The sequence below is a fragment of the Neoarius graeffei genome, chromosome 11 (assembly GCF_027579695.1).
Source record: "Neoarius graeffei isolate fNeoGra1 chromosome 11, fNeoGra1.pri, whole genome shotgun sequence".
Classification (NCBI taxonomy): Eukaryota; Metazoa; Chordata; class Actinopteri; order Siluriformes; family Ariidae; genus Neoarius; species Neoarius graeffei.
In genome coordinates this window covers 58,482,197-58,509,011 of record NC_083579.1, presented here as the reverse complement: position 1 = coordinate 58,509,011, position 26,815 = coordinate 58,482,197, and the positions used below count along the sequence as shown (strand labels likewise).

The 26,815-nt window shown below is 39.9% G+C and overlaps 2 protein-coding genes across 3 annotated transcripts; one reads left to right on the top strand and one right to left on the bottom strand.

Moving 5' to 3' along the window:
• Positions 1 to 682: 682 nt before the first annotated feature.
• On the bottom strand, positions 683 to 21,093 carry edrf1 (erythroid differentiation regulatory factor 1). Its single transcript, XM_060934355.1, has 25 exons — positions 20,601 to 21,093; positions 16,602 to 16,810; positions 15,569 to 15,635; positions 15,307 to 15,432; positions 15,029 to 15,153; positions 14,768 to 14,924; positions 13,463 to 13,558; positions 12,535 to 12,656; positions 12,056 to 12,167; positions 11,829 to 11,976; positions 11,578 to 11,689; positions 11,362 to 11,473; positions 11,000 to 11,266; positions 10,685 to 10,756; positions 9,992 to 10,130; positions 9,664 to 9,855; positions 9,356 to 9,556; positions 7,802 to 8,023; positions 7,412 to 7,638; positions 6,890 to 7,048; positions 6,644 to 6,793; positions 4,542 to 4,695; positions 3,350 to 3,468; positions 2,976 to 3,148; positions 683 to 1,348 (listed from the first exon to the last, which is right to left on the bottom strand). The coding sequence occupies exons 1-25, from the start codon at positions 20,697 to 20,699 to the stop codon at positions 1,213 to 1,215; spliced, it is 3,696 nt and encodes a 1,231-aa protein (XP_060790338.1). The 5' UTR covers positions 20,700 to 21,093; the 3' UTR covers positions 683 to 1,212.
• tex36 (testis expressed 36) lies at positions 20,707 to 25,630 on the top strand. Of its 2 annotated transcripts, none has more exons than XM_060934356.1 (5): positions 20,707 to 20,791; positions 22,125 to 22,180; positions 23,087 to 23,224; positions 23,475 to 23,555; positions 24,772 to 25,630. In XM_060934356.1, the coding sequence occupies exons 2-5, from the start codon at positions 22,130 to 22,132 to the stop codon at positions 25,093 to 25,095; spliced, it is 594 nt and encodes a 197-aa protein (XP_060790339.1). In that variant the 5' UTR covers positions 20,707 to 20,791; positions 22,125 to 22,129; the 3' UTR covers positions 25,096 to 25,630. The 2 variants fall into 2 exon arrangements, with proteins under 2 accessions (XP_060790339.1, XP_060790340.1); XM_060934357.1 differs by having other exon boundaries at positions 20,760 to 20,791; positions 23,145 to 23,224.
• Positions 25,631 to 26,815: the final 1,185 nt, after the last annotated feature.

The following is a 26,815-nucleotide window of genomic DNA, read 5'->3' as shown; positions in this document are numbered from 1 at the left end:
GTGTGCAAATTTAAATGTGTGAAAAACAATTATGCCCATTATTTTAATGTGTACATTAATACTTTACTGATTGGAACCACAGAGCTTTCATTCCACTGACAAAACTCATTAGGGTTTCTCTTGAGGTCTATTTACTGAGTTAATGAAGTTTGAATTAAACCCATTCAGTTACAGTAATACCTGTCAAACAAGCTGGTTTGATCATGAATTGTGATTTCTAATACTTGAAAGAAAACACACACACACACACACACACACACACACCTTTGCTATACCTCACAGACCCCACTTTGAGAACCACAGATTACACCATTTGGACAGTAACCGTTTTCAGTGAACTGGACTTTCAACTTTATGTTTCAGACATAACTGCAGAGTAGCAAAACCCCCTAAACTGTGCACTATATAGTCAAAGTATAGTTTGGACGTACTGCATTGTAAACCACAGTCACAAAATACGGTCTTTGTAAGGTTGCATTACAGCTTGAGAATGTCTGCTTTCTCTGATTATCAATATCAATTACAGTGCTGCTAATTTAACTGTTCTCTTAACAGTTAGGCTGTCATCGTCACTGTCCAGGGGCCAGAAAGATCCAATAGCAGTTGTAAGATTTTTTGTCCACAACCATACTCTTGGTTCAATATAAAACTAGTGCAGCCTGAGACAGGATCAAGACAAATGTTCAATCAACTTCCAAAATTTTACTAAATAATTTGCATGGCACACACACGTATAAAATATTGCACCAGCTTTATCAGACAGAGCTTGTCCTGTACATTACCTTTTTATTGCACATATTAAATCAATCATTCATATTGTGACCCTTCTGAGAAAAAAATAAATAAATAACGTTTGCTTATTCCTCCAAAAGTAAAATACTGAAGTATCCTTCAGTCTCTTATTCAGTAAAAGAATGCATTTTAACTAGTTTACATTAGTCAGCTTTAGAAAATATTTCTGCCAGTTTCACCTCAATGAATAATACCTAAAAATAAAAAAGGAAGGGCAAAAATCTAGTGAGTAATCAGCCGTAAGTGTGAGGACAAGGCACCGCTGGTAAAAACTCATTCACATTGAAGTCCCATTCCAGAAATCACTTCAGAAGTCTTTCACTACAGGGTCTGGGTGATGGTTAATAACCTTGATCAGACTGAAGATCTGATTTATGATTCACATTATAATTCCCATGTAGAATTGGGGTTGCCTTCAGTTTATGCTGGTGAGGTCAGTTGATCAAGAAGTTCCATATAGAGGGCTAGGCGCTGGGTCAGGGGGGTGTTCTTTTCTGCTCGCAATAGTCTGGAGTAGACCTGCTTGTAGACCTTCACCTGCTCCTCCTCTTTACTGCTGTTTATACAGAAACAAAACAAAAACAAACACACAAACCCATGTGCATGATGACATCAGTGTGAAGGCTGTGTGTTATTGGTCTACATTTGTTAACATTTCCTTCTGTCTAAAAAGATCACCCAACATATCTCAAAAGTGGGTTAAAAATCACAAACTTTGCTCATGAAGTTAGGCAAGATCTGTGATGATGATAAATGTAGAGGTACAAAATTGTACAATAGCGTACACAAAGTTTCCAGAGAAACATGGTGTTTCAGACAAAAGTCCTTAATCAGCTGTGCAAGCTTCTAAAACCATGAGGTGAACCAAGTGATCTTTGGAATATTACACAATTACATACATTATATGGAAACGAGTGTTCTACTGGGAAATACACCACTCATATTTTTCATACGAACTATATTCGGGACATGGAGATTCAAAACCGTAACAAATCTCTGTCACTCATGAGGAAATCGAGGAATTGCTTGGATAAATTTGGGTACTTTGTGAATGTGTCCATATAACAAAAAGAACATCACATGTTAGCTTGATATGAAGTAAGAAGATATAAAGTTTATCTTCTTGTGTTGGAAAAACTCGCATTTTTCATACAAAACAGCGCAAATCTGAGTGACATATTTAATTATTGGCTAGCTTTTTTTCGTGGTATATCAGATATATTCCATTCAGCTAATATCATGCTAGCTGAATGGAATATACCTGATATACCACGAAAAAAAGCCAGACAATATTATTATACATACACATTCCTTTCGGGTGTTCGACGCGTCTTTCTCTTTCAAAATTCTCTCAAAATCTTCCGTATTTAATGACGCAAACCTGGCGGCCATGTTTGTTTCCAAATCATCACAGTCGCTCGCTAGCGCAGAAGTTTTACGTCTCCGATGTGTGACGTCATGTTGTCTTGACAACCATGCAATATCGTAAACCATATTCAACGCTCACTCTCCATTGGGTAGAGTGACGTAATACACGTAGGATAAGTGATATGCTAACAATATTGCATGCTATCAAAACAAATGAATGAGACCCGCTAGAAGGGAATAGAATACATGTTTTTATTCCATTGAAAAAGCGTCCTGTATGTATAATAATTCCTGATATTTCACTTCAATGATGTCACTCCCAAAGTTTTCCTGCTGACTAGACGCACACTGTCAACATAGCGAACTGGTTCAAAATTAAAATTCTTTTAATTAACTTCCACTTTTTTTTGTGGGATGTGTCCATATAATATAAAAGAACGTTACATGGTGGTGCAAAGATATGAAAGTTATGAACTTTATCTTTTTGCGTTGAAAAATATTTTCACTCATTCGCTTCGCTCACTTGTGAATGTGTTCACCACTTGAAGATAAACTTCCTATTGTCACGTAACCGTGTAATATCCTCTATTTGTGGCATTGGGCGGATGCCATTATCCAGAGTGACTCACAGAAGTGTTCTGAAGTCTATCAAATGACAACATTTTACACCATATAATATTTAATAGAATATGGTATATCATAAGATCTGGTTCACTTATTATAGAATTATTCTTAAAAAAGTAATTTGTCAAAACCATACTATTTTTGAAGAAATTCTACTTTATTGGCCAAAATGGGATTTTTCTCCCCCTTACTTTGGTTTGCGTTTACTGGTGGTACTGAGTTTAATCAGCTGCAGCAGCAAGAAGGAGATACTGGGCTCAAATATACCAATCAGCTTCACCACTTCCTGTCTGTTCAACCCTGTAGAGACAGGGATATCTTCAGAGGACTCATCAGGTTTGGGCATGCCTTCTCGTACAACAGCCTGTAGTCATAATTTAACACACACAACATTTCTTTTAACAGGATTATAGTTTTATAACCTTTTTAAAATGAAAAAAAAAGTCTCTTTTTGTATCCTCATGTTTATATCCAGGGTGAGCTCCCAGAGCAGTGCTGGCTCAGTGTTTAAGGTTCTGGACTAGTGCCTGGAAGGAGGTTACAAGTTCAAACTGTAATGCTATACCTCTCCTTGCTGTTGCTCCTGCAGCTCTTTATAGATTAGTCTGAACGCATGGCGAGTCTCGCATATTATTTCCAAAGCTCCTGTTAAGGTTTTCAATTTCACTGCACTACTGCTCTGTCCTAAACATACAAAGACACAGACATACACACACGTATTAACAATGTAAAAGGAATTAATCATGTATTGGGAAAAACAATAGATAGGGTGTTCACACGGCACATATTTGCATCGATGCTGCACCGATGTATTTTGTTGCGATATATCTTACACCGGTGTAAATTTTGCGCAGCGTTCACACGTCACAACCCTGCTTACTAGAGAGAAGCGTGTTAGCACCGGTGCAGCCCCACTTGCGGTCACACGGCAGTTTCTGCGACCGTGTTATAGTAGCAAAAACTTTATTACTATCATTTCCTTTGATAGTAATAAAGTTTTGATATTTCCTTTTATTACTATCATTTCCTATCATTATTACTATCATTTCCGATAGTAATAATGCGGAAATGAAATATGCGCATGCGTGAAAATGTACTTCTTTTTCCCGGTTGTCATGGCATCACCAAGCGCCGGGAAAACAACGTGGATGAAGACACCAGTGTTGCCAGATATTGCTGACGTTTTCCATCCCAAAATATGTTCAAATCCGTCAAAATGCACTTAAAACTGCCAAATCTGGCAACACTGGAAGACACGCAGTTCTGTTGTTGATATTCGCCATTTTGGAAGCGCAAAATACCAGGATGCAAATTATGCAATGCCCGTATGTAATCAACTCTCCTCACGCGTAGCGAGTCTACCCCTGTAGCGTTCAGACGTCCCATTTTATATCGGTGCTGCCCCGCAAACTAGCATTTACTCCGGAGTAAATTTCTTAAACCACCTCCCGAGCAGGGTTAGATTTGCACCGGTTTAAGCAGCTTTCAGGGGCTACACCGGTATAACTTTGTACCGTGTGAACGCTCTACCGGGGCAGCCCCGGTGCTACACCGGAGTAAAAGTTGCCGTGTGAACACCCCTATTATAGTGCAAATCTAATCCTAATGTTAATCCTAGCCATAACCCACAAAATAGACATTATGAAATTAGAAATTTTTCCATGCAAGTAAAAATAATTTAAGAGCCCAAAAAATGGTTTCATCAGCAATCTGCACAAATTCAGTTGGACTAATAGCAAGACAAGTGTGTGACTGACCTGCCATGGTGAACTCCGCAAAGGCCACTCGTTCCAGCAGTGTGCGCAGCAACTCACACGGGGCATCACTCAGACTGAGAAACAGATGCACTGCTTTGGCATAATGGAGCTCTGCTTGAGACCTGTGCTGCTTCCGTACACTCTCATCACCTACCTTAAATGAGCATACACGCGCGCGCGCACACACACACACACACACAAAAATTAGGAACAGTAGTGCTTGAAAGTTTGTGAACCCTTTAGAATTTTCTATATTTCTGCATAAATATGACCTAAAACATCACATCAGATTTTCACACAAGTCCTAAAAGTAGATCAAGAGAACCCAGTTAAACAAATGAGACAAAAATATTATACTTGGTCATTTATTTACTGAGGAAAATTATCCAATATTACATATCTGTGAGTGGCAAAAGTATGTGAACCTTTGCTTTCAGTATCTGGTGTGACCCCCTTGTGCAGCAATAACTGCAACTAAACGTTTCCGGTAACTGTTGGTTAGTCCTGCACACTGGCTTGGAGGAATTTTAGCCCATTCCTCCATACAGAACAGCTTCAACTCTGGGATGTTGGTGGGTTTCCTCACATGAACTGCTCGCTTCAGGTCCTTCCACAACATTTCAATTGGATTAAGGTCAGGACTTTGACTTGGCCATTCCAAAACATTAACTTTATTCTTTAACCATTCTTTGGTAGAACGGCTTGTGTGTTTAGGGTCGTTGTCTTGCTGCATGACCCACCTTCTCTTGAGATTCAGTTCATGGACAGATATCCTGACATTTTCCTTTAGAATTTGCTGGTATAATTCAGAATTCATTGTTCCATCAATGATGGCAAGCTGTCCTGGCCCAGATGCAGCAAAACAGGCCCAAACCATGATACTACCACCACCATGTTTCACAGATGGGATAAGGTTCTTATGCTGGAATGCAGTGTTTTCCTTTCTCCAAACATAACGCTTCTCATTTAAATCAAAAAAGTTCTATTTTGGTCTCATCCGTCCACAAAACATTTTTCCAATAGCCTTCTGGCTTGTCCACGTGATTTCAGCAAACTGCAGACAAGCAGCAATGTTCTTTTTGGAGAGCAGTGGCTTTCTCCTTGCAACCCTGCCATGCACACCATTGTTGTTCAGTGTTCTCCTGATGGGTGGACTCATGCCTGGAAGAAGGTCATTAGCCAATGTGAGAGAGGCCTTCAGTTGCTTACTAGTTACCCTGGGATCCTTTGTGACCTCACTGACTATTACACACTTTGCTCTTAGCGTGATCTTTGTTGGTCGACCACTCCTGGGGAGGGTAACAAATGGTCTTGAATTTCCTCCATTTGTACACAACCTGTCTGACTGTGGATTGGTAGAGTCCGAACTCTTTAGAGATGCTTTTGTAACCTTTTCCAGCCTGATGAGCATCAACAACGCTTTTTCGGAGGTCCTCAGAAATCTCCTTTGTTCGTGCCATGATACACTTCCACAAACACGTGCTGTGAAGATCAGACTTTGATAGATCCCTGTTCTTTAAATAAAACAGGGTGCCCACTCACACCTGATTGTCATCCCATTGATTGAAAACACCTGACTCGAATTTCACCTTCAAATTAACTGCTAATCCTAGAGATTCACATACTTTCGCCACTCACAGATATGTAATACTGGATCATTTTCCTCAGTAAATAAATGACCCAGTACAATATTTTTGTCTCATTTGTTTAACTGGGTTCTCTTTATCTACTTTAAGAACTTGTGTGAAAATCTAATGTTTTAGTTCATATTTACGCAGAAATATAGAAAATTCTAAAGGGTTCACAAACTTTCAAGCACCACTGTATTTGTTACATGTACATGCATCGGTATAGGTTATACCAATATACTGCATTATTATTTCGCCATCAGCATAGCTAGATGTGTTAACTCCGATCTATAGCTTGCTCTTTAGTACAAGCATTTAAAAGCTTAAATGAAAACAAAACTTTAACTAAGTTGAAAATAGGGAGGGTGAACAAATATCATGAGGTGGTGCACTGGTGGGTGTTCTGAATGCCTCAGGTCTAGTTTATAGGGGGGAAAAAAGTTTGCATGTGAGCGCATGAGTGAACATGCGTACCTGGTTACGGTAACAACTGTGGTACATAGACGCCAGTCTGTGGTGGATGGTTGCTGCTCTGTACTGGTATAGTGGCTGGCGGGCTGATTCTGTCTGGAGGTCACAATATCGCAGAGATTTCATCATGGCGTCGGTCACTTCTCTCTCAACCTGAAACAAACACAGCAGAACATAAAACATGCTTCCAAAGTACATACAAAACAGTCCTGTGTTATCTATATCATCAAATGAATGTGTGTATGTCACCTGCTCCTGAGCTTTGCGGGACAGTGGAGCATAGTCCTGCAGTAGTGTAGCCAGGGTGAAGTATGTTGTGGAGAGCTCCCAGTTCACTGAATCCCACACTGCTGCATGGCTCTCTCTACTGCCTAGACACTTCATGGCCCTCTGATAGTAATCCACTGCCTATGTATAGATACAAAAGGGAGAAAGATACATCACATTTAACATAAAACCAGTGACAAAGAGATACCTCCAAGTGAAAGACTTAAACACAGTCATGAGGGTTTTTCTATGCAATGAAATGGATCAATTAAATTCACTAGCAACACAGGGTAATCATTCAGGTCAGCATTCAGACCAAGTGGAAATAAACTTTGCCTGGACAGAAAGCCAGTTCATTCTAATGGAAAACAAAATCTAAATAAATGAAGTAGCAGTCTTCATTTTTTTTAATATTCACTCCTTCCTTGTGTCTTGTAGAATCTCAATCCCTAACCGCACCTCTGCATCAGACATTCTACCAACCTATTCTGTGTGAGATCGTACCTTGTTGTAATAGAGAGCCTCCTCAGGCGAGAACTCTCCTCGGCCCTCTTCTGTAGTCATGGTGCAATGGGCCTGGGCACAGATCCGCATCAGTCTGCCGATGTTACACAGCAGCAGGGCTTTGTTTACAGAGTCTGAAATGGTCTCAAAATTCTGCATGCCCTTTTCAAAACAAGAGAAGCTCTTCTTCCATAGCTCCTGCTCCGCTGCACACACTGACTTCCGTACTAAGGTTCAAACACAGCAAAGGGAAAGAAAAATACAATCAAAATATTGCAATGCAACATTCAACAGGTCAACGATACAAAATCCACTGTGCAAAATCCTGAAAAAGTAGAGAGATATTTTAATCTTTGAGCCTCCATAAGAAGGTACAAGTGCTGCACTCACCCCCTCCTTTCTCGGTCTGCAGTGCTGCAGCTTGGTTCATATAGAAGACGCCCATCTCGTTCCGAATGTTTCCAAGCCGCTTCAGAACCTGCGACAGCTTCTCCAGACTCAAGTCTTTCACAGCTTCAGAGGTTAAAATGTCATGGGCTGCCTCATAGCACTTACTGCTGACAAACAGTTGGTACTCTGGATCAGTGGCCAGGTCAGTGGCCATGTTGAAAGCTGAGAGAAACATAGATCATAAGGCAAACTGACCAAAAACGTGCTGCTTTTTTAATTAACCCTTCTCAAGCATATACACAAGGTTGCTTGTGTATATGCTTGCATTGAAACCTATATTGGTATCAATGTTTACAGTATAGCTGCAATTAAAAAAAAACACTCTTAGTCAGGAGAAAGTTCAGCAGCAACTGTAAGTGAATACAGAGAGCACTCAGTAAAGTACCATATTTAAAAACCATACTCATTTTTTTTATTACTATTAAACAAGAGTGCTCTGAGAGCACAAAATCCCCCGCTGGCAACTATGCCATAATTCTGGTAAAATGTGACTGAATTGAACAAAATTGCAATACGTGTATTACTGACATGTAACAAAGAATCCTGTCAAGTTTCGTGAAATTCCTCCAAAATTTGAGAGAGGAGTTGATTTCAGAAGGCGAGTACCCTTCCTGGGACGGACGGACATCGCCACAGCATAATCCCCCTTCAGGCCTTTCGGCCAGCGGGGGATAATAAAAATTCTGAGGGAAGTTGATTTCAGAAAGCAAGCACACCTTGATGAAATTGCCAAAGTACAAGTTTGTTAATAATCAAGGGCATAACTGGTAAAATTTGTCCAAATTAAATGAAATTTCAGTATGCGTATAACTGTCATGTAACAAGGCCTTTTGCCAAGTTTGGTGAAATTCCTCCACAACTTGTAAGAGAAGTTGATTTCAGAAGAACATACACCCTCATGAAATTGTCAAAGTACAAGTTATTTAAAATCAAGAGTCAAAACTCTGGTAAAATTTTCACAAACGAAATTAAATCGCAATACGCGTACTACCGACATACCGTAGAACAAGGCCTTTTACCAAGTTTGGTGAAATTCCTCCACAAATTGTGAGAGGAGTTGATTTCAGAAGGAAAAAACACTCTCATGAAATTGTCAATCAAGGGCTGTAACTCTGGTAAAATGTGATGTAATTTAACAAAATTACAATCTGTGTAATACCAACATATAACAAAGAATCCTGCCAAGTTTCGTGTAATTCCTCCAAAAATTGTGAGAGGAGTTGATTTCAGAAGGTGAGCGCCTTTCCCGGGACGGACATTGCCACGACATAATCCCCCTTCGGGCCTTTCGGCCAGCGGGGGATAAAAAAGGAGACATGCATCCTTAATGGCCAGTCTTTATACAATATGAAGATCAAAAACAAAACGTAGTATGGATAACTCATCTATAACTTCAGCTGTTCTATCAGCCTGTCCACACAAACACATTTGAGGAACTGCTCATGAACACAATGTTTATATAATACTGATGGAATAATGGTAGAGGAGTGAAACCTTGACAGGAACTCTCCCGGTGAAGGCAGTGCAGGATCTCCTGGTCATCTCTGGTCTGGTAGCTGTACTCCTCCAGATAGGCAGCTCTGTTTGAGGCATTCTGAGCCAACATCAACTGGACGTCTCCACAAAGAGACAGACACTGGCTGTGGAAGAGCAGCACAGTCGGGTGCAGCCCACTGCTTATAGCACAATATGCATCTGCACACAGGGAGGAGAGAGAATTTAATGTACTGTCAGAACACAGGTTAAAACTATATTACCTTTTGCTGATATTAGTGTACCCTTTTCTATTATTGTTTTCTCACCATGACACTGTAGGGACAGTTTGATGTAACGCAGTGCACGGCCGTACTTCTGCAGATTGGTAGCAGCCTCAGCCAGCACGTAGTAAGCTTTCGATGACTTCAGGAAGAGCTGAAGCTTCATCTGGTGCTGCCAGGAACCAGGTAGCATGCCTGAGCGCATGGGCGTCTTCAGCCCCTCACCACATGGAGCAGCTGACCAGAAATATAGGAAGAGAGTCAACACAAGGAGCTCATACTGAAGGAGAGAGAAAGCAAGATCCAATAGATGAAATGTACAGAAAAAGTAAAAGGGTATTCTAGTGAAAATTAAAAAATGAGTGCTGCTGACCTCTGTCAAGCAGTAGAGCGATCTCTTTCTCTACTGCTCTGGCTCCACTCTCCTCATACTTCAGAGGGATAGGTGTGTTGGGGTCAGCTGCTGGCAGGTCACTCTCCTTCTTGATACTGTTATCCACTGCCTTCAGGCCCTATAGCACAAACAAAGTGTTTACTGTACAGACAATTCTCAAACATACTAACAGTATGGGAATCCAGCCTCTGTCTCAAGAACTTTTCCTATCAAGGGAAACTTTTTTTTTTAACATTTTGAGACGTGGGAATAAAGTTCTATCTAAAAATTGTGCCGTATTAAGATAACATTTTCAACCTCAATTAGAGCAAAGCAGAGCTTTTTATTATTTATATACTTTTAATCTACAATATTTTGGTGTGAAACATCCAATATGTATTCAATGGGATGGCACCAATATGAATGGCAAAACCATGACTCTACCCAAACCATCAATCTACTGTATATATTTATTCACAGATACAATGTTTTTACATATCATGTGGAGTTGTAAACATTCAACTATACTCTTTTTTTGTTTTTAAATCAACACCGGGCTCTTGCTCATTTATAAACATCCCGTCATGTCTTTGACAATGTTACATTAAAACATCAAGTAATTCTGGATCATTTCTATTGCTCTATGTCATTAAATCAATAAAGCAAAACAACGATAGATCTGAATGTTCTCACCTTTAGCACATAGCTAAGTATAAGTCTGCATTTCTCTTCTTTGTCTTGGGACACAGGAAACGAGCAATTGGGCTGGTTGGGGGGGGAGGAAAGTTAGAGGGGACAATAAGGTGTGCATACAAATCTTCAAAGCATGATACTGATGTCATCCAACCTAACATGGATGACATCAGTATCATGTGTAATCATCACAATAATTTAACACAGACTTGTTCAGGACCAAATACAGAACGTGTTCATATATTTAAAAAAAAAAAAGAGCAGAAAAGAACAAGGTTATAAACCATTCCTGCTTCATAAAGATTATAGGCATACCCTTATCTTGTGGGTTGATGTGTACTTCTCTGGCACAGACAGCTCCTCCACTGATTTAATCACAGCCACAGCCTTGCAGTCCTCTGGACGCTCAGATGCCATGCTGTATGAGCAGCTGTCATCATCATCTACTTCATCCACATCTTCATCTTCACTATAGCTGTCTTCTGAGCCCTCGTTGCGTAGAGACTCCTCGCTGCTGTCCTCCTCACTTGAGTCATCCAAATGAAACAGCTCTGATAGCATGTAGTGAGCTGAGGCAATGATCTAAACAGTCAGAAAGGAAACATGATGAACCACTGTCCTATCAAAGAAAAGCTGGGCTGCAACAAAAGGTATTGCGAGACATCCGGTGAGTGTACCTGAGAGTGTTTCTCCTCATCTAGTAGTTTAACACAGTTGAGCAGCAGAGTTCTGATGGTCCCGTAGTGCTTCCTATTTTGGTTCTTTTTCAGCATCATATTTCTTGCCACCCTGAATTTTAGAACAAATCAACTCGCGCTCAGCACGTTGATCCAGAAAACACAAAGCACTCAAGTAGAGACTATGGGATATGATGCTTCAGATGCAATACACACTTATAGAGTAGCACTGCCACTGGTAAAGTAAAGGGGTTCTGGCATTTCTCTTCAGGTGCGTCCTCACACAGAGTGGTCAGATCATACAGCTTTACAATGTCACTCCCACTTGCTAAAAGGAATGAGAGTTAGACACACTCAGAGGTTTTCTACTGTTTTTCTTCATGTGTGTGGAACACGATCTTTATACCCAAATTTACAAAATGACATGCAGCTATACCACAAAGAGACACTAATGTTCAGAAACTCACCTTTGAAGAGCCAATATGTGTGTCCTTCTTTGGTACAATTGGATTTAAGAAAAGAAAGTATATTTTGGGCAATGTCTTTCACCACCCGAGTGGAAAACGTAGAATTCTCCAGATCTGGGATGTCCTCTGTTTTTATCATCTCATATTTCTGTTAAGAAGAATGGAAGAAAATCTGTACATGTACTAATACGAACAAGAATAGAGAACCGAACAACCTCAAGTTTTACCTGCACTATGCCATTTACATGGAAACACATGACAAGCTCTGGTACATTGCACATCAGATTGTCCAGCCAGTAATCGATACCAGTGAGAATGTTAATTGGTTTGTTGTTATCCCTAAATCAAGAGAAAAAAAAAAATCAAATTTAAAATCAAGGCACACAATGGTAACTTTTAAAATAAGCAATAAATGAAATAATGCCACAATGTCAGTGATACAAATCACCACTGCTACCTTTAGAACTAAACCATCAACCCAATTTGTTTTAAATAGAACCCAGTATGTGTATTCTTCTTTCCTAGGGCATGATGGGAAACCACTCTGGTGCACAGTAACACTACATTATTAAATAATAAGCCAGGTCCATTAGGTGCTTTGCATCTGAAAATGCATGGAGCTTATTACTGTGTAACAAACAACTAATTAAATCAAACAGCTAAATCTTTAAACACTGTCACTGTAAACTGGGACAGGGAATCTGACCTGAGACGCAGACTCACTGCTGGGTAACGGCCTCCTCCAAAAATGGGCATGTTGGATCCCACTAGCATGTGAATGTCCTCAAAAGTCCAGAGGATGTTCCGCACAAAGTCATTTTTCAAACCCTGCATCCATAAAGAGAACCACAGCTACATAATACTAGTAAGCCATAAAATACACCCCAAACTGCTTTATCATAATGTGTGGTAATGGAAAGTACTTAGACTTTGAATCAAGCCTGATAAACCCCTTTTCTACCAAACCAATTCATGTATTCACAGCCAAAGAAAAAGCTCTTGGCCAGGAACATGGGTTCGAGAGCATGTATTGTAATTGAATGGCTGAAGCTGAAAATAAAGCTGACACTAGGTGAATATCAACTGGTTATTTTATTCTTATTCTATAAATATGTCAGCAATACAGTTGATTAATTGTAATAAGTCTTCAATAAAAAATAAATAAATAAATAAATAAATAAATAAATCACAGCAACTTTTGGGGAAAAAAAATAGTGACTTTCAGGGAGGCATGCAAGTGCCAGGAAATGCACTAGAATGCATCTCCGAGCATGCAGAACCCATGAGCTTTCAGGGGCCTAAGGCGGCCCCTGAACCTCCGGCCGTTAAGACTGGTGCTATTACGCTGATAGTTTGGTTTAGTTAGAACCCTAGTAGTGTATAGTTTACATAATTCAGTAGTCTGCCAATATTGTTGTTGTGCTTGGACTAGCACTGCTGGGAAAGCAGATATGTAATGTTGTGGCTCTATGCTGGATATGTAGCTTGTGGAAAAACAAGCCAGTTCTTAGAAGGTTTGCAAGTTGAACCAATTCCAAACCAGTACTAGCACCAGCCCAGAACTAGCACCTAGTTCACACTGGTGGAAAAGGGGTAACACACACTTCCACTGGGTTGAGGTACGAGTCTGTTACCTGACTGTTCTCTCCTTCATTAAAGAGCGTTGGCAGGTTCTGTTCTTTAGGAACAGAAGCAACATGGCCGAGCGCATACGTATTTTCTACTCGCTCCTAGAAAATAGAAGAGAATAGTGGAAAATAAAGCACATCCTCTAAAGCAGTGTTTCTCAAAGTAGAGTCCAGAAAGCATAGCCAAGGGGTCCATGAGTTTTTCAATTAGTTACAGCAAAGGAACCCATCATTATCAAAGTTATATTTACTATTGAGTTCTTATAGTTATTAGTCTATTTAACTGTTCACTGAATTAAAGGTAGACTGCCTTTCAGATTTTTCAAGTGTAGGTCATCAAAAGAATTTTCCCCGACACCCAATTATTTGTGTTTAGTGGACCAAAAACAACTTAATTCGAATCAGACTTCCAATTTTATTAGGTTTTCTTAAATAGAACAATTAATGAATTTAGGGCCACATGGCCCTAAATTCTCTATTTTTTCCTGCTTCAACATGACCCAATTCAAGATACTATGTCATGCATGACCTGGTGGGCTTTCCCCGTTCGCGCAAGGCATTATGGGATACAAATTTGAAACAGGAGAGAAAAATGGAGAACGTGAGTGTGCGAATGAAATGTGAAAGACCGACTACAGTAACGGAAAGCGAGAAGCAAAGACGTTATGTTGCAAAGGAAAGGAAACGCAGGACCAAACTAATAAATATCGGCGGTCAGCGAGCACCTCAGTGTGATCAGCTGTTTGTTTAGCAACAGAATGATATAACTGTCAGTGCACGATCAAAGGTAAACCTGTGCATGCACACACAGGCTTCCTCTGTCTGCTTGACTGCGCAAAGCGAGCAATTTCATGCACATTAGTTGCTCGGGAATCCCCATAAATTAAATAACTTCCCAGTCACAGAATGGCCTGATATTTTGTGAGATATTACAGAAATAAAAACATATCACAGTGACCAAATTTCAGAGGGAACTAAATTTCACCGATTTTATGAAATCGAAAGGCCGTCTCGCTTTAAATAAGTTTAATCCAAAACCTCAATAACTCAAAATTATATAGGCCTATAAATAATGTCAAACTGGACCCAGTGGGTTCTGTCAATGCAATGTTCAGGGATAAAAAGGACTACAGGTCTAATAAACAAATAATAACACTATTTAATATTATTTATATAACATTCATAAAATAAATCTGTACTGAAGAGGTCCATGGAATTTATTTTACAGTTAAAGGTGTTCCTGGCTCTCAAGCATGCACATTTTTTCTTTCTCTCTCACATAAACACACATGATAAATAACAGGAGATTACCTCCTTAGGAATAGAGGACTGGTCTGAATCCGAGGTTGAGCTGCTGAAGGTAGCAGGCCAGGCCGGGCCATATTCCGCTCTTCCACAAGCTTCCTCTGATTCAGCACAGCTGTCTGATTCGGAGGGCACGGGCTCTGCAGCACCATCTCCATTTATACTGAAATACAAGACAGACTGCTGATTATAGATAATAACAGATGATTTTAAAAAAACAAACAAAAATCTGGTTGATACATTATTACATGTAAAACTGGAACTCACCTATAATAAAGGAACTTGGAGAGGATGGCCTTTTCATACCAGTGCTCTTTACTTTTCTTCTTCCTCTGCCACTTCTGGTCAATGAGCCGCTGGTAAAATTCCTTCAACCATGTCCAGTCTCCAGTCTACACACACCCAAAAAAAAACCCAAACAAAAACCACACACCACACGCTATGAGACTTGTGGCATTAAAACTCGTCTCTCCCAGTGTCACCCATGAAAAAAAGAAACTGGAAAGCACATGAGCAGTTATACTAGTGAAAGAGGATACACTCACCTGTGATGATCGCATGAATAGCTCTTGAATGTCAAGTTCATCTAGCAGCAGAGTCCTGCCCACACGATGCACTGCCATGCTAACATGAGACTTACTATACGGGATCTTCAGCAGCTTCTTTATGTTCTGCCAAAACCAAGGCACACACATTCCAAAAAAAAAAATAATAATAATAATTATCCCATATGTATATGCCTATAAGATGAGCAACAGACCTATACAAGATCTTCACCATGTAATGATAAAACCAAACAGAACTTACCTCAGAATCAGACACCACATCAACATCATTGCCGATGGAGTCAATAAATTCATAAGCCATACCAAAGCTGAAACAAAACAAACACAGGACACCACATGACTTAAAGTTATATTTCAGGTTAAATTAAGAAGAGCAAATTGTTCAGACACAATAATTGAGTGTGGTTTATGTTACAATGCTGTACAATATCATACCATGTTTCTTCTTTATTATACCCAGCTGTTCCAATGCATACAAATTCTAACTAATTTGCCATTCAACATTAATGATAATGTAGCCTAGAGAAGACAATGAAGGAGGAAGTTAAAGTCCACCTGAAGTCCAAACATACAATTTGTAAATGGGAAACTATATAGTTTTTAGTCCAATTTTTAAAATGCTCGTTTCTCAATATTTCCATAAAACACCGACATGAGGAGTGTTGTATAGGAGATCAGCTAATGTCGTCACTGAAAACTTCATGGCTTTGGATTATCAAGTATATACAATTCTGGGCAGTAAATGGTACCACTCCCCTTATTGGAAGACCACTGAGACCTATTCGTGTTATTAGATATTTCACATAAAAGGATACGTTTAGCCAAGGAGCCTCTGTGCTCAGCAAACTAGCTAATTAACTAAAACTATTGTAGAGAAGGAAAAAAAATAAATAAAAATTTCATTATAATATATTCCGAGAGGTTGAGTGTCTTGCACTGAAATCCCATCTACATCCAGATGTGACAATTGTGACTACTTTACTAGCAGTTAACTATTTGGAAATGCAGGAGGAGGACATGGAGGTGTTTCCACATTGCTTAGCCATGTACTGTATATTCACAGAACCTGTCATTTTAATAAAGGTAAAGACTAACGGGCGGTTCCCAGATGTATTAATAGTTTCCTAGGCATTAAAAACACCCATCCATCAAACAAACAATCCATTTTCCTACATAGACATTTTAATGGCTCAAAAATGATACGTTCATGACTTCCACGTCATGTGTTAGTGGCAACCTGTGAAAGTGGTAAGGAGGCATTAAAACAGTCATACCTAGAGAAGGGCTTGCTTTTGCTGCTGGAGCCAAACACAGTGGTGCCAGCAGAGCCGAGCTGAGCACTCTGGCGTAGCCAGTTTGCTGGAGGAAGCTTGAGATCTGTTTTCTCCTGAAGGAGTGCATAGGTGGCTGGGGGCGGTGCTGCGGAGTACTTCACCACGGCTCGACTCTTCACCTCATTGTTGCAAAGACATAAGATCGGCCCCTGAGAAAGCAAAAACTAGCAAATCAGACTTGCAACTAATTTGACATACAAGCTAACAGTAAATTGCTTTAGAAAATGATAAAGTCATGCTTTATATCTTGGCTGTTTAGAATGCCAGCAGACTGAGAAAGCACTATAAATGGGTTATAATTTGAATTTTTATTTATTTATTTTTTTCCCTAGCATTTTCAAACCTTAAAGGAGATATGCAGAACCTTTATTTTTAAATACATTTCTGAGTGGATAGTATCTCCTTCCTTGACTCCTGTATGCTGCATAAATGGGAATTAAAAATACATATATATTTTTGAGAGTTAAAATCGACCGCAAAGTTGGCATTCAAGCTGCCCCACTGAGCCAGCCAGCCCTGAGTGCTTGACGTTACAGCAGGAACCGGTTTTTAGGCCAAGGCCTTTTACAGCTATAGACCAAAGTCATATAAATAAAAATTTATGGTGAAAGTAAGAAATACCGTTACCGACTTGCTCAATTAAGGGCGTATTCACACCTACGTTGTTTGGTCCGGACCAAACGAACCAAATTTCCCTTGGTCCGGACCTTTTGGGTTGGTCTGAATACAAACCACCGAACTCTGGTCCGGACCAAACAAGTGGACCGAGACCGAGCTGCAAGGTCGGACTCGGTCCAGACCAAAGGAACCCTGGTGCGGATCTTTTGGAGGTGTGAAAGCAGACTGGACCTAATCCGACAGTTTTGCTTTTTTGTACCTCGGGAGCTTCCGTCGTTTGTCGAGCATTATGGGAAACAGAGTCTTGACACTCCACCGCAAAGTGCAAACACTGTTTCGGTTGTCAAGGGAACCTTACAACAGTCGTTCAGTCACCAGTGGTAGGCGAGTACAAAAAATGAGTAGGGGGCAAACGTGGGCTGAGGAAGAAACGCGCACCCTTGTGGATATATGGGCAGATGTCCACATATCTGAGCTTTTGGAGAGAACACACAAAAATGCCGACGTGTTTGCTGTATTCAGTGAGAAAATGAAGGAGAAGGGGTTCACGCGCTCCCCAGAACAATGTCGGCTAAAAGTGAAGAAACTCCGTCAGACCTACATTAAAATCAGGGACATTCTTTCAAAAAGTGGCGGTACTAGCGACGCAAAAAAGAAATTAATCTATTACGATAACCTGGATACTATTCTGGGGTCAAAATATAATTGAGGCGTGGCTTTGACGACAGATTCTGGTCCGCTTACTAAAATGTACAGTGTGAAAGCGAACCGCACCAAAATGAAAAAATAAAAAAAACATTTGGTTCGGACCAAAGCAAGTGAACTATCGAACTATCCTGGTCTGAATACACCCTAAGACTGATTTGACTTCATGGATTGTGGGTTGACTCTCATTAAAACAGGATAGGTGTTATAACTTATGCAACATACATGTACATGCATGCATTTTCACTGATAAAACGTGAAAGGCTAATTAAATAATCAGATGAACTGAGACAATCACATTCTGAAGCAAATTAAATAATCTTATACCGGTAACTTAAATACACAATACAAGTTACATGTATTAATCTAAATGCAGGTAAACAACGTGTTGTTTTTTTTTATCCAAATGAGACAGAGCTTACCCATCTGTGTTCTCGCTTCTTGAAGGCCGATCTTGTGGCCGATTGTTTTGAAACAACCTGACTTTCAGTTGTTCGTTCAGTTCTCCATTCATTCGCTTCTTCCACGTAAGGGCGAGATGGCAGCAATATTCAGTTTAGAAATGAAATGTCTGCTCCATTCTTTTGCCATTCTCTCCATTACTGAGTACTCCGCCATTACTGCTCGGTTCAGGCAATTACTAAAACCTGGGATGGAATGGGATGTCACCGGTTTTAGCAACAACCACGGGGAGGTCACTGCCCAAGCGATATGTCCCATCCCATTCCGTCCCGGGTTTTACCAACAACCCTCAGCTCACTGGTGCAACTAAATTCACTTTCCTTTTAAAAAAATAAATACTTTCCTTTTCTTGTGGTTTTATTTAATTGTTGATACTGCACCCTCGTTCAATACAGGCTTAAAGCCAACGCTCCTCAACAGATCAGAGGTTTCGTACGAGTCTTCAGTAAAACGTGCAAAGCAGAGGAGAGACCACTTCATAGCCGCCCAATGTGCCTGCGAACTTCTCGCAAAACGCATCCAAATCTTTGCAGTTTGAACATTCTTGGGCCATGAATGCAACGTAAATCCACCTTCTGTCATGTTGCTGCACCGACCAGCAACACATCTACATGGCATGGCGATAAATTAGCTCAAAATGTTGAATCGGCGTTGCAGTCAGCTCTGTGTTTTAGTATCGTGGAAATGGCGAGGAGACCGATAGACTTCCTGCTGTGACATTACGGACGTCAAAGTCATTCACTCAGACCGCTACCTATATGAATTACTTTAATCATAAAAATGACTATATTAGATTTGTTAACGCTTAAAACTATTCCTGTGGTCTCAAGGCATTTATAAACAAAAAGTGAGGCCATGGCTCTGCGTATATGCTTTAAGGAATTGCAATGACCAAACAGCATTCAGAAAACAGATCAGTGCAACCGTACACAATTGATTTAGTTTACAGTTTCAGGACTTTACATAATTAATTAGCATATATTACGGCTCAGATGTCAAAAAAGGATATTCATACGGACATGCAAAAATGCAACTTCCTTTCCTAAGTATGCAATTGGCTGTAGTGTAAACTAGCATTACTTTGCTGACTAACAAGCTGGGTGTGCTTTTAAGCTAATAAACTAATATAAATTCACTTCTTGATAACTTGAGTGTTTTGATGAGATTTTTATGGAGTGTCATTCAGGCCAGTAACATTTTCAAACTTACTTGAGTTAACTTATGAATATTAATAAACTCTGGGGGTTATCTTCGTTGTTTAAAAAGCTAAAAAGATACTGACTATATACGACATAAACAGACTTCAAACTAGCTTGTTGATGTATAAGATAATACATAAAATGTCCCTGCCTTCCTGAAATTTACTAGGATACTTTTTTTTTTAAATCAAACTCAGATATTCACAACCACCATACAAGACTAAGTAATTATCTAAGGCCAATTAATGCTAAATCTAACCAACGACAATTTACAATCATGCATGGGGTCCCACGGTTTGGAACAACTTGAATAAGACAAAGTTGTGTCCCTCTTTTGCTATATTTAAGAGCCATACTAAAGCTGATTTTATAAATAACCCTACATTTCCCTAATTTGGTTTGTGTTTCCTTGTTTACTACTGGAAACTCCACATTTAATTTATATCCATGCATGATTACCTAAGTTACGGCAATTTTTTTTTTTTATTGTACTATGTTCTCATTATATTGTTTTATTTATTTATTATCTATATTTATTTCTTTTGTTCAATTGATTTATCTAAATTGTTATAAGTTGATAAAGGGAGGCCTTTATATAAGCATAAGCTTTCGGCCTCCCTTGCACTGTTATATCTCATTTATATTTCATTGTTATGTATATTATTTTAAGTGCGAAATAAATACAATAAAAATAATAAAAATCTTTGCATATTCATGAGCACTGGGAGGTCTTAATGAAAGCATGTTACAAGCTGATACAACAATTTATTAACACCACAAACAATTCTCTCCCTCACCATTTGAGTTTTATAGTCACTCAGGAAAATAAGTAATTCTTGAAAATAATATTATATATTTTTAGTGTCCCAATGACTTCACAAATGACAAACTTCACACAGAGAGCCTCCAGTCTGACAGGTTATGTTATTTATTATGTTTCTGTAGTGTTGGTTACCTGTTTTGTGTCTTCACGGGCCGAGCGATCTGCTTCCACTTCTTCATGTTTGTGGTGTGGGCACGCAGGCGAGTCCTTTCCCTGCTCTTCAGAGTTCATGTTTACCAGGACAGCACTATTCTCTCAACTCTCTCAGCCATCTAGAAACTTCCAGATCAAGCAGCCGCACCACTCTGCCAAATAAAATTGAGGTAACAGATGATGCAGTTACTTACTGACCTAAATCTGGCTCAATCAGTCTGACTAACCAGCGAGTCCAAAGCGTGTTTAGCTAAATACCACTAGCTCACTAAAGCTGGCTTAGCGACCCATTTTCGCATCCTAGCTAGGAGTAACAAATGCCATTTCCAAAACCGTCAGCTTCATTAACCACATCGACCAAATATATTTCAGACAAATAAACGGTGTTTAATCGCTTGTCTCAAAAGCGAAAAACAGAAAGTAATCTTACATCTCGCTAGAGACACATTTACCATCACAAACTATCTGAACTTAACCCGGAAGCACATATGACGTCAAACAAAAAGGTTATCATCAATATAATGTCTTTTTAAATTAATAAACAAAGTATTTTTTTTATTTGTAGTCTATTTAATTATTTATGCACTAATGGCGAATCCCAGTGTTTCTGAAACATCAATGTAATGTACATCTTAACACGTTCCATTTTGTTAAACTATTGTACAATAAATTTACAACACAATTTATTTACAGTTGTACCTAAAATAACTTATTATTGCTTACAATACAAAAAAATATATATGTATCGTGTAACCTGTTTTCGATAACGTTTCATTTCGGTACTGCTTCCGGTTGTTTGACGTCACAGATTAACCCTGCTCTAGCCGGATGTACGTCACATCTCCAATCATAAAAACATCACTTAATGTGAAAGATTTTCCGTGTGAAGGGGCGTTTTTTTCACTGAATTAAGGTTTAGATAAAGATATTTCACTTTTCCACTCTTTTTTTAATCACATAAAAATAAATATATATATTTTCCTTGTTCAGCCAAAATAATCATCATACAATGTCAACTACATTCAGTATATTAAAACAAACAAAAACAAAGCATGGGTGGTATTTTTTTTGTCCAGGTGTGGATATATAGTCGGAACACAGAACACAAAACGAATATGTCGGAAATGCTCCTCCGCTATGACGTCATATTTGTAACTATCGAGAATTCAGTACACCATTTTCTTAGCGACCGGAAAGATAGTGTGCGTAGATGGCATTATCACTTTCAAATAGAGCCAGAATTTGCAAAAATGTGGTCAGTTCATCCAGCTAAACATTTATTATATTGTGTCCGAATATAAATGCAAAAGTCGGCAGTCTTTTATCATTAGTTCGGTTGGAAATCACGACTGAGAACTGGTTACGTCAGTACATTCGAGAATACTGCATGTCTTGTATTCTGTTGTCATGGATACAAGTGTTCAGACACAATTTTATTACAGTACGAATTTGAGGAGTTTCCTAATGTTGAAGTTATAACTGGAATAAATACTATTTTAACAGATAAAATGACTAAAGGAGGAAAGAGATACGCAAATATGGAGAAAGATGGCAGTTGGGTGAGAGGACTTTTGAAATATTGTGGTTTTTATCTGTGTTGGTTATTAAGGATGATTCAAAATTTAAATTCAGAATAGTCTTTTGAAATACAGGGATAAAATCACATACACAAAAGGGGTATTCCATTTGAATTATCTCATCTCATTATCTGTAGCTGCTTTATCCTGTTCCACAGGGTCGCAGGCAAGCTGGAGCCTATCCCAGCTGACTACGGGCGAAAGGCGGGGTACACCCTGGACAAGTCACCAGGTCATCACAGGGCCGACACATAGACACAGACAACCATTCACACTCACATTCACACCTACGGTCAATTTAGAGCCACCAGTTAACCTAACCTGCATGTCTTTGGACTGTGGGGGAAACCGGAGCACCTGGAGGAAACCCACGCGGACACGGGGAGAACATGCAAACTCCGCACAGAAAGGCCCTTGCCGGCCACGGGGCTCGAACCCAGAACCTTCTTGCTGTGAGGCGACAGCGCTAACCACTACATCACCGTGCCGCTCCATTTTAATTATATTATATATATAAATTATATATATAAATAAAATTTATATATATATATATATATATATATATAGGGGGTGGCACAGTGGTGTAGTGGTTAGCGCTGTCGCCTCACAGCAAGAAGGTCCGGGTTCGAGCCCCGTGGCCGGCGAGGGCCTTTCTGTGCGGAGTTTGGTTAGGTTAACTGGTGACTCTAAATTGACCGCAGGTGTGAATGTGAGTGTGAATGGTTGTCTGTGTCTATGTGTCAGCCCTGTGATGACCTGGCGACTTGTCCAGGGTGTACCCCGCCTTTCGCCCGTAGTCAGCTGGGATAGGCTCCAGCTTGCCTGCGACCCTGTAGAACAGGATAAAGTGGCTAGAGATGATGATATATATAATTTTTTTTTTTGTAGTTTGCCCATGTTAACTCCCCACAGTGTGAAGTAACACGAGAAGCCTGTACCACCACAGGAGCCATGCTCTCCCAGGCCGTACCGCAACACATGCAAGGACAAGAGAGATATCCCAAAATGTCTTTCAACCCTGAAAAGGTTAAAAACTTTGCGGTATTAACTTTACCAAGTTAGTGGGTCATTCACATACAGCAACAGTTTCCTGATAAATGTTGCATGAGAGTACAGTTTTGCATTTAGTGAACTGAGTGAGCAAGTTATTATTATTATTATTATTATTATTATTATTATTATTATTATTTTATTTAGTTATTTATTTTTAAATGTAATATATATCTTAATAAGGAAACTTGTTACAAGCAAAACAAGTAAATGCATTTTCTTTCAGAAGACAACAGACAGGAGCTATCCGTTTTCAAAGCATGATAATCGATGTTCACTGCAAGACAATATAGATACATATAATCAAGTAAGTTTTTTCACACTGTTTAATAACAAATATACAAATACAGAGGACAGAGCAGGCTTGTAGTACTCGAGTCCAGGACTTGGACTTGAGTCCGACTCGTGTCCTAATTTTAAGGACTCATGACTTGACTTCGACTTGAGCATTGATGACTCGGGCTTGGACTCGTGCATTAACTGCATTCCAACTTGTAAATTGGAGACAAGGACTCTGATTTTTTTCTTTATTTTTTGTAACATGCCATAACAATTTGGCTTAAGATATTTATTTATATCTACATTAATTTTTGTACTAATTTCATGCAAGAGTGTCACACCTGCGCACCTTGGCGCGTGCATCAAGACTCTCGGGCATGCTCCGGACAGCACGCGCGCCAAGCACTCTTGTACGCGTACCGTAAACGACTCGCACCTGCACAGGATTAAGGTGCAATCAGCGTGCCTATATAAAACTGTGAACACACACTTACTTTGTGAAGTATTGAGTTGCGTTGCTGATACGTTACCGAGCCTTATTTCCTTGTTCGGTTTCCTGATCTCCTGTTTCTCGTCTTTGATTCTGCCGAGTCTACGAAAGCCTGTTTGTGCCTCGCTCGACCTATTGCCTGTTTCACTGTTTTGTCTGCTGTTCTGGATTGTTTACCTGTCTTCGCTTGTATTAATAAACACACCTTCTGCACTTACATCCGTCTCCCAACCATCTATGACAGAATACTTCGCACTCCCTGACAAAGAGAATGCACATTCACCTGTTCATACGTCATGTTCAGGAACAAACTAACGTTAATGGGGCTAAAACAGCCACCGTCAAATGGTGTGGTTGGAGTGTTGTTCTTGGACTCGACTCGGACTTTACTCTAATTTGTTTTTAATGACTTGGACTTGACTTGAACACTGGGGACTCAAGACTGGACTCAGACTCAAGGTTTCATGACTCGATTACAACACTGGGACAGAGTAATAGAAATGTCTGCAAAAACTATTTTGAACACTTCTTCTATATGTTGTTTTGTATTAACAAGAGCAAGCTACAATTTACAATTTTCACAATCTGCAAGAGGCATAAAATTTCCTTTTGGGTGGTTACTGAGGTTAGGATGAGGGTTTATGTTGGTGAAGGCATAGCATTAATTGCATGAATAATTATGTCAATGGAAGGTCCCTATAATATCACGACATAATATTAATGCAAGTGTGTGTGTGTGTGTGTGTGATTGTAGGGCTCGGGTCGTAAGAAGTGTATGGATGACCGCCGGCAGCATACCTCCCATTTCTGCTTCTGTGATGATGACAATGTGAGTGCAGGATCGTCAGGGAGCAGGAATCATTCAACTTATCAGGCTGACTTCCTGCCCAAGCAGAACACAGAGAGCGCAGAAAGCACACAGCAGAATCACCGTTTTCCCAAGAACCATCTCGAACAGTCAAATAAGGCTGCTGTGACCCAATCTAAGGAGACTTACATGTGGTTTGCAAGGGATGATATGAATCAGTACATACCTCTTAACGTACTGGCAGGTGCCAACCACTCCTCAGCCTTCTAACTGATATAAGCCTATTACAGAAAAGCACATTAAAATAAATGAATGAGTGCAACAGTAGCGCACTGCGCATGCACATATGCAATCACCAGAACGGCGAATCATGGTTTCGCGATACGAACAGTTAATCTCATGTTATCAAAGGTACACAAGAACGAGTAGCGAGGCCACTATGTCATCGTGTTGTAAGAATGAGTGTAACAAGAGCGAAACTTCGTAACCAATCAGCACTTATCCTGATCAAGTTCAATTACCTGCTCTACTTCTTGATAAACTTCGGAACCAATCAGAACCAGAAACGAAATAAGAGAAACCTCGTTATAACTTTGTAGTATTGGAAGATAATCAGCAGATAAAAAGATAAACGAAATTCACCTCGTGGTTCGCCAAGGCTACTGATTCGATATCGAGTAAGTGGTGTTTATTTTAAGAAAATTTACCTTTTGATTATCACAGCTTTTGGATTTATAAGCAGCAGCCACATGTACCCATAGGGTGCCTATTTTCAATAAGTCTGCTTTTGTGACAATGTTGTTAAAAGTGCTATACAAATAAACGACATTAAAGCATCCATGTGTCTTATTTCTTTGAGTTTTTTTTTTTGTATTTCTCAATATTCCCTTTAGAATATGATCTGTATTATGGCAGCATAGGCCTATCTAAACACATTCATGCATACGATGCATAATTAATTGCCTTGAAATTCTTTGTTCTGTTCAGCTGTAATTGCTACATCACACCACCAGAGGGAAATCCATTCATCCATCCATCCATTCATCCATCCATTATCCATAACCGCTTATCCTGTACAGGATCGCAGGCAAGCTGGAGCCTATCCCAGTTGACTCTGGGCGAGAGGCGGGGTACACCCTGGACAAGTCGCCAGATCATCGCAGGGCTGACACAAAAAGACAATCATTCACACCTATGGTCAATTTAGAGCCATCAATTAGCCTAACCTGCATGTCTTTGGACTGTGGGTGAGACCGGAGCACCCGGAGGAAACCCACACGGACACGGGGAGAACATGCAAACTCCACACACAAAGGCCCTCGTCAGCCGCTGGGCTCGAACCCAGGACCTTCTTGCTGTGAGGCGACATTGTTAAGCACTACACCACCGTATCGCCCTAGAGGGAAATCAATTAACACAAATAGTCTTTGGCCCAAAAAAAATATTAAGATGAGATGACTGTAATGTAATAAATTGATTATTTTATATAAACAAATCCAATGCAATACATCCATCCATTATCTGCAGCCACTTACCCTGTTCAGGGTCGCAGGCAAGCTGGAGCCCATCCCAGCTGACTATGGGCAAGAGGCAGGGTACACCCTGGACAAGTCGCCAGGTTATCGCAGGGTGGACACTGAGACAAACAACCATTCACGCTCACATTCACACCTACGGTCAATTTAGAGCCACCAATTAACCTGCATGTCTTTGGACTGTGGAGGAAACTGGAGCACCCAGAGGAAACCCACGCAGAGACGGGGAGAACATACAAACTCCACACAGAAAGGACCTTGTCAGCTGCTGGGCTTGAACCCAGGACCTTCTTGCTGTGAGGCGACAGTGCTAACCACTACACCACCAGTACAATACAATGCAATATTTCTTAAAATACCGTGAAAAATAAATATCAAACTGTTTGCATGTTCTCCTCGTGTCTGTGTGGGTTTCCTCCGGGTGCTCCGGTTTCCCCCACAGTCCAAAGACTTGC